This window comes from Gadus macrocephalus, chromosome 5, assembly GCF_031168955.1.
Source record: "Gadus macrocephalus chromosome 5, ASM3116895v1".
In the NCBI taxonomy this organism is placed as follows: Eukaryota; Metazoa; Chordata; class Actinopteri; order Gadiformes; family Gadidae; genus Gadus; species Gadus macrocephalus.
Window position 1 is genome coordinate 19077390 of NC_082386.1, and position 8918 is coordinate 19086307.

General features: G+C 48.7%; 1 protein-coding gene across 1 annotated transcript in view; it reads left to right on the plus strand.

The window, feature by feature from the left end:
* Positions 1-2172: 2172 nt before the first annotated feature.
* The window catches only part of LOC132458237 (uncharacterized), a 20168-nt gene continuing 13422 nt past the window's right edge, over positions 2173-8918 (plus strand). The window contains exons 1-3 of the mRNA XM_060052802.1: positions 2173-2433; positions 2549-7974; positions 8413-8568. Of these exons, the coding sequence (XP_059908785.1) occupies positions 2839-7974; positions 8413-8568 (5292 nt within the window). The 5' untranslated portion in view covers positions 2173-2433; positions 2549-2838. The remainder of the gene's footprint in view (positions 2434-2548; positions 7975-8412; positions 8569-8918) is intronic.

Here is an 8918-nt window from a genome sequence, read left to right on the forward strand (position 1 = left end):
TCTATCTCTCTCTGTTGTTCTCCCTTTATATCTCTCTCTCTCTCTGTTCTCTCTCCATTTCTGTCTCTCTCTTTCCCTCTCTGTCGGTCTCTCTCCATGTCTCGCTATCTCTCTATATCTCTCTCTTTCCCTGTTGTTATTTCTTCGTCTTGCTATCGCTCTATCTCTCTTTCTCTGTTCTCTCTCATTGTCTCTCTATCTCTCCCTGACAGTGTCGTTCTTGCTCTGTGTCTCTCTAACTCTGTGTGTGTATATCTGTGTTCAAAGGTTTTTGATTTGTGTGCAGTGTACATGCGTTTACTTATGCATGTGCGTTTACGCATGTGTGCGCATATTAGTAAGTGTTTGTGTGTGTGCGGTCAGCAAAAATGCTTGTTTAAGTCTGTTTATACACGTGCGTACTTGTGTGCGTCCATGTCTTTATATGCCATGTATGCATATAAAGTGTAATGTAAATATTGTAAAACTGTATGCATGTATTGCACTGTGTGTGTACGTGTGTAAATGTTTGCGTGTTTACCTGCCAGCGGAGACAGCTAATCAAGGGCTGAACAGCCTCGTCTCGGAATGAACAAGGGAGACTGCAGATACTCCTACACAACAACACACAACTACACAACTACACACGACACAACCAGCCCTGCTACATAAACACAACATCACTGGAGTGCTTTCAGTAGGGCACGCTATCGACGGCTTCTGACCGCGGGGAAGAAGGAGACAGATATAGAATGGAAACAGAATAATATTTGAAACAATTCAATCAGCTTATCTCAATTACCATTATTATGTTATTTTTTTTATTGTTTCCTGTCCGAGGATGTCTGAGTTTTTTTTTTATTGAATACAAATTCAACAGAAATATAATAGAGGCATAAATTAAAGAGAGTGTTGGTTTGTTCTGAGTACTGGACACTCTGGAGCTGAGGTCATAAACATACGCATACACACGCATAAAGGCACATTCACACAAAACATACAGACACACACACACACACGCATACACACAGAGGCATACACAGAAACATACACACACATGCACACAGACACACTGCGGCAACCCGGCCGTTGCCAATTAAGGGGATGAAGAGCACCTGAGGAACCGGTGGAGAAGCAGCTTAAATGGCCTGCTTCTCCACTCATTCGGGGCTCTCAGCCATGTGGCTCGCGCCGGGAGGGAGCCGAGGGAGAGACAGTCGCGGGAGACGCCGGGAGCGGGAGAGACAGTCGCGGGAGACGCCGGGAGCAGGGGAGCCACGCCGACCTCACCGACGGACCGGCCCCGGAGACCCCTCACCCTTTTTGCCCCAGTGTGGAAGAAACTTGAGTTACCGTATGATTTCCCCGTATGAGATACCAGCAGAGAGACACAGAGACGCCAGAGATACAGAGATACCAGAGATACAGAGATACCAGCAGAGAGACACCAGCGGAGAGACACAGAGATACCAGTACAGAGACACCAGCGGAGAGACACAGAGAAACCAGCGGAGACACAGAGACACCAGCGGAGAGACACAGAGAAACCAGCGGAGACACAGAGACACCAGCGGAGAGACACAGAGATAACAGAGATACAGAGACACCAGTACAGAGACACCAGCGGAGAGACACAGAGATAACAGAGATACAGAGACACCAGTACAGAGACACCAGCGGAGAGACACAGAGATACCAGAGACACAGAGATACCAGAGATACAAAGATACCAGCGGAGAGATACAGAGACACCAGAGACAGAGATACCAGCGGAGAGATAGAGACACCAGAGATACAGAGACACCAGCGGAGAGATACAGAGACACCAGAGATACAGAGACACCAGCGGAGTGATACAGAGACACCAGCGGAGTGATACAGAGACACCAGTACAGAGATACAGCGACACCAGCGGAGTGATACAGAGACACCAGTACAGAGATACAGAGACACCAGTACAGAGATACCAGCGGAGTGATACAGTGACAACAGTCCCACTCTGGTTCAGAGACACAGAGACACCGCGACACAGAGACACCAGCGGAGAGATAAAGAGAAACCAACCAAACTCACACAGAGACAGCATCCCCAGAGATACAGAGACACCAGCAGAGATGAAGAGACACCAGCAACCACTCCGGACCAGACTCGGCACAGTTTGAACACGCTGCCTCAATCATTGATTCTGTTACGTTACACATTTTGAGTTTGTATTAGGCACTTTAGAGCCCCCTGCAGGCCATTACTTGTATTCAGTTCTTTCGTAGATTCTTAATATTGCGTTCATTCTCATTGGCTGATAAGAGTCACGTTGTTAATCACGTGATGTCAGACGTGATCTGTCATTATTTCGGCAGCCATTTTGATCTGTCATTTGAGCCAGAGATCCACACGGTGAAACATCTTTTTTATCTCACGTCATTCATCCGTGTAAGCCTTGGAGAAGCTTTGTTTGTAAGTAACTTAATTCATCTATGTCTTATGTAATTATTTACGTTCGTATTTCATTGTATTTCACAACTTTATAACTACGTTTTTATAACCAATTTGCATATTGGTTCATTTTCAGTTTCACACTTCTAAACCTGCAACAACTTGTTCAACAACAATCAATAAATGGACATTCAAGTGGATGTCGACAACATCCTCTACGGACTTTCATCATTGATCCTGTCTTCAAGTTTTGTTGGGGAAAAGTGTTTAGCTGTCTGGTGATGTGTGCATCGCTACGTGCTCAGGTGCCAGAACAGTGAAAAAACAGCATCACAGCGGGCTCTAAACAACGGATACCTACCGCGATCAAGAGAGATATTCTCCGTTAGCCGTTCCAGTGCATCAGTGTGATCTCACTGCGTTAAGATGGAAGCTGCTTCACGAACGGAAGAACAAAAAGACACTACGTTAGCAGATGCTACAAAGTCTGTGTATGGTGACTCCAGCTCAAGCTCAAGGTCTTCTTCGGCTAGCCTAGCCGCAGCTAAAGCAAGGGCTAAAGTATTAGCCGCACGTGCCCGTACCACGTTTGTTCAAAAAGAAAATGATCTACTAATAGAAAAAGCTCGTATGGATGCTACTCTTGCTACCCTAAAGCTAGACAAAGAGATTGCATCAGCAGAAGCAGAAGCCGAAGCTCTTGAGTCAACTGCAGCAGAATTGGAGAGAGGCTCCAGAACTATAATTTCTCTTCCAACTCAATCTCCACGTGAAAGAACGTTTAACTACGTTGAGTGTCATTCAAATGCAGCCTCTGAGTCTACACCTACTGACCCAACACGGCAGCCTCAACAACGTAACCCTGCTAACGTTAATAGCACAAGGCAATACAATCAAGACTCCTTCGATAGAGACCTCAACAGATCTAGGCAACCTGCCTTAACCAACCAGGCACCAAGCCCTGCTCCTGATGAAAAACCTCACATCCCCTACCCAATGGGGACACATCAGCCACTCTCGTCCACTCACCCCAGACAGGCTCCTCATACTCACTATGGTGACCATACGGGGTTCGGTGAGGTAGCTCAATTCCTTGTTCGGCGCGAACTATTGAGCTCCAGCCTTACCAAATTCGATGATCAACCTGAGAGCTACTGGGCATGGAGGTCGAGCTTCTTAAACTCCATTAGAGGAATTGATCTCACCTGCAGCGAAGAGCTCGATCTACTCACTAAATGGTTAGGCCCGCAGTCTTCAGCGCACATCAAGAGGATAAGAGCTGTCCACGTCAACGACTCAACTCAAGGCCTGAAAATGGCATGGTCTCGTCTTCAGGAGTGTTACGGCTCACCAGAGATGATCGAAAAGGCTCTCTTTGACAGAGTGGAGAAGTTTCCCAAAATCAACAGCAGGGATTATCCTAAACTAAGAGAGATTGGAGACCTGCTACAGGAGCTAGCATCGGCTAAGCGCGAGGGCTACTTACCTGGACTTGCTTGCTTGGACACAGCTAGAGGTCTGAACCCCATAGTGGAAAAATTACCATGGAACCTCCAAGAAAAGTGGATTTCTAAGGGGAGTAACTACAAGTTAGCGCACAACGTGCCCTTCCCACCTTTCACCTACTTTGCTGACTTCGTCTCCAGAGAGGCCCTCATCCGCAACGACCCAAGCTTCTCTTTTGCCAGTTCAGCTGCTACAACAACTAAGCCAGACGCTGCAGATAAGAAGACAAGAAACTTCATATCCACCCATATAACGGATGTCTCTCCAGTTTCCGACTCCGACACAACAGAGACTTCCAGTGCTAGGCCTGATGTCAGTAAACAGTGCCCCATCCACCAAAAGCCTCACCCCCTCAAACATTGTAGAGGCTTTCGATCCAAACATATCGAAGAACGCAAGGCATTTCTCAAAGAAGCTGGTATATGTTTTCGATGTTGTTCTTCAAACAAACACGTTGCCAAAGATTGCAAAACAGAAGTGCACTGTAGGGAGTGCAACAGCGACAGGCATATATCGGCTCTTCACGCTGGGCCAGTTCCTTGGGCTAACCAGTCCCCTCAGGCAGAGAACGGCGGGGAGTCGGAACCTCCTCCTACAGTGAACTCCATGTGCACCGAGATCTGTGGAGGAAACAACGGACCTAGCTCCTGCTCTAAAATTTGCCTCATCACAGTGCATCCTAAGGGAGAACCAAACAGGTCAGTGAGACTCTACGCCATTCTTGATGACCAGAGCAACCGGTCACTCGCCAGGCCAGAGTTCTTCAACCTCTTTAACCTTGAAAGCTCAGAAGCTCCCTACACATTGCGTACGTGTGCCGGTCTCACTGAAATGTCAGGTAGGAGAGGCAGAGGCTTTGTCGCACAACCTTTGGATGGAAATCTCAGTATAGATCTTCCGACACTCATCGAATGCAACTACATTCCTGAAGACAGGTCCGAGATACCTACTCCAGAAGTAGCAAAATATCACACTCACCTCAATTCCATTGTTGAGCACATTCCTCCGCTTGACCCAGAGGCTCAGATCCTTCTTCTCCTTGGGCGTGATGTCCTACAGGCTCACAAGGTACGAGACCAGCGCAACGGACCTAATAGCGCACCATATGCCCAACGCTTGGATCTTGGTTGGGTCATCATCGGTGAGGTCTGCCTAGGCACAGCTCACAAACCCAAACATGCAAGTGTGTTCCGCACTCACGTTCTGGAGAACGGCCGCCATTCACACTTCTCACCCTGTCCGAACCATCTCACAGTTAAGGAGAAACTCACCGTGAAGACCCAAAGCACCAACAGTCTCTCTGAACTGTCAAGCTCACCACCGACTCGCGAAGCAGAGAGATGCGGTTACGATGACTCCTTGGGAAGCAAGATATTCCAACGCACCGAAGATGACAACAAGGTCGCTCCCTCTATTGAAGACAAGCTGTTCATCGAGTTAATGGATAAAGAGAGCTACATCGACGACGGCAACAGCTGGGTAGCCCCACTTCCGTTCCGCCCGTCAAGACCACTTCTGCCTAACAATAGAGAGCAAGCTCTGAATCGTTTCAACTCTCTTTGTCGTACGCTTGGAAGAAAGCCGGAGATGAAGGAGCATTTTGTCACCTTCATGCAACGTATCTTTGATCAAGATCATGCAGAGCTCGCTCCTCCGTTGACTAACAGAGAGGAGTGCTGGTACCTCCCCACATTCGGAGTGTATCACCCCCACAAACCAGGTCAAATCAGAGTTGTGTTTGACTCCAGCGCCAAACATCTTGGAGTGTCTCTGAACGACGTGTTGTTGACCGGACCAGATCTTAACAACAGTTTACTGGGAGTTCTGATGCGTTTTCGATGTGAACAGGTTGCCTTCACCGCCGACATCGAACAGATGTTCCATAGTTTCATCGTGAGAGAAGATCACAGGAACTTTCTTAGGTTCCTATGGTTCAGGAACAACGACCCTACGGACGTGGTTGTAGAATACCGGATGCGGGTCCATGTGTTTGGCAACAGTCCGTCTCCAGCGGTAGCGACCTACGGCCTCAGACGAGCTGCTCTACACGGAGAAGAGGAGTTTGGTCACGCAGCGAAAGAGTTCGTACATAGAGAGTTCTATGTAGACGATGGCCTCAAATCTCTGCCCTCTGTGTCTCAAGCGGTCGACCTACTTACAGCAGCACGAGGTATGCTAGCAATGTCCAACCTACGTCTCCACAAGATTGCGTCCAACTGTCCAGCAGTTATGCAAGCGTTTCCATCCTCTGAGTATGCCAAGGACTTGAAGGACCTCGACCTGGAAACTGACTCTCCACCGATGCAGCGCAGCCTAGGATTGAATTGGGACCTGAGCAGAGATACGTTCACTTTTCGGGTCGCCAACACCAATAGACCCTTCACACGCAGAGGTGTGCTCGCTTGTGTGAACAGTTTGTTCGATCCACTTGGCCTGGTGGCACCGATCTCCATACAAGGAAAGCTCCTTCTGAGAGAACTCACCCACAACACCGTCGATTGGGACGAGCCGCTCCCTGCTGAAAAGGAAACCGAGTGGATTGCTTGGAGGGATTCACTACAAGCCCTTGAAAACTTTGAGACTCCTCGTTGCTACACAAGCACATCTGTTTCCAACGCCCAGCGCGTGGAGCTACACATCTTTTCAGACGCTTCTGTGAAGGCCATTGCTGCAGTAGTTTACCTCAAGGTGCTAGACAACAGCGGCGAAGTCCATGTAGGATTCGTCATAGGAAAGGCAAAGTTAGCTCCGATGTCAGTCCATACAGTCCCGCGGCTTGAACTGGGAGCAGCAGTCCTGGCGGTTGAGATAGCAGAATTGGCTTCAAGAGAGTTGGATCTGAAGTTTGATGATGTGCGGTTCTATACAGACAGCAAGGTTGTGCTTGGGTACATTTATAACGCAACCCGCCGGTTCTACGTGTATGTCAGTAACAGGGTAGAACACATCAGGAAGTTCTCAAGCCCTAACCAGTGGCACTACGTACCCACCGGCCAGAACCCAGCAGACGTAGCAACCAGACCAGTACATGCAGCACTGCTCACCAACACGAGCTGGCTCACCGGGCCTGACTTTCTGCTGCTACCGTCTAAAGAAGACATCCCACTGGGAACACCTTTCAGCCTTGTGGACCCAGACTCTGACGCAGAAGTGCGATCTCACCTAACCACATGCACCAGCCCAAACCTGGGCTCTCAGCGGTTTGAACGGTTTTCAACATGGCAGTCTCTCATCAGAGCCATAGCCACACTCATCCACATCACAGACGTCATCAGATCCAGCACTACAACTGGAAACAAAGAATGTAAAGGCTGGCATCAATGTTCAAAAGCACACACATCCGACAATCTGTTGAAGGTAAAACAGGTCATCATTCGATGTGTTCAAAAAGAAACCTATCCCACTGAGATGTCCTGTCTGCAGCAAGGGATATGCATTCCTAACGACAGTCCACTGAGGAAGTTGGATCCTGTTCTCGATTGTGACGGACTCTTGAGAATCGGTGGCCGGCTTCAACGCTCAAGTCTTACCGCGGAGGAGAAACACCCTCTCATTGTCCCTGGTCGCAGCCACGTCGGCGCTCTACTTACCAGCTACTACCACAGGAGAGTCGAACACCAGGGCCGGATCTTCACGGAGGGAGCTATACGTGCAGATGGCATTTGGATGGTCGGAGCCAAGAGGTGCATCGCAAAGCTTCTACACAAGTGTGTCACGTGTAACAAACTCAGAGGTAAAACAGCAGAGCAAAAGATGGCCGACCTCCCTCCAGATCGTCTAAGTACAGAGCCTCCTTTCACTAATGTAGGCATCGATGTATTTGGTCCTTGGAGTATCTCTACTCGACGCACCCGTGGAGGCGCTGCCAACAGCAAAAGGTGGGCAGTTATCTTCACCTGTCTCAGTGTACGTGCTGTTCACATAGAGCTCATTGAAGCCATGGACACATCAAGCTTCATCAACGCTCTACGTAGATTTCTTGCCATCCGGGGTCCTGTGAAGCTTATTCGTTCAGACTGTGGCACAAATTTCAAGGGAGCCTGTAAAGAGCTGCAAGTACTCTTGCAAGACGACCAGGAGCCCAACATCTCTAAGTTCCTCAGTGCTGAGGGTTGTACATGGATCTTTAACCCACCTCATTCATCACACATGGGTGGTGTTTGGGAGAGGATGATTGGCATCGCAAGAAGGATTCTGGATTCCATGCTAAGTCAGACTCCACCTTCCCTACTCACCCACGACGTTCTGTCTACTACGATGGCAGAGGTGTCGGCCATTATCAACGCCAGACCTCTGACAACCATCTCTACCGATGCAGACGCTCCGTTACTTCTGACTCCCAACACGATTCTTACCCAGAAAGTTTGCTGTCCATATCCTCCTCCAGGCTGCTTCGTCGACGCAGACTTACACCGTCAGCAATGGAGAAGAGTCCAGCACTTGGCCAACACCTTTTGGGAAAGGTGGCGGCGTGAGTATGTCTCAACCCTCCAGAGTCGTTCTAAGTGGCAGAAGAGCCAGCCCAACATCAAGGAGGGAGACCTAGTGCTTCTTCGCGATAATCAGCTGAAGAGAAACCAGTGGCCCATGGCATTGGTGACTAAAACCTTCCCTGGAAGTGACGGAAAGATCAGGAAGTTGGAGCTCAAGGTAACTAGAGGAGGCACTTCCAAGACCTTTCTTCGTCCTATCACTGAAGTGGTGGTGCTGATGACCCCTTAGGATCAAACAGACTCTCGATTGACCCCCAGATGTTTGGTTATTTAAGGTGCTATTGTGTTCAATACCAGGCGGGGAGTGTTACGTTACACATTTTGAGTTTGTATTAGGCACTTTAGAGCCCCCTGCAGGCCATTACTTGTATTCAGTTCTTTCGTAGATTCTTAATATTGCGTTCATTCTCATTGGCTGATAAGAGTCACGTTGTTAATCACGTGATGTCAGACGTGATCTGTCATTATTTCGGCAGCCATTTTGATCTGTCATTTGAGCCAGAGATC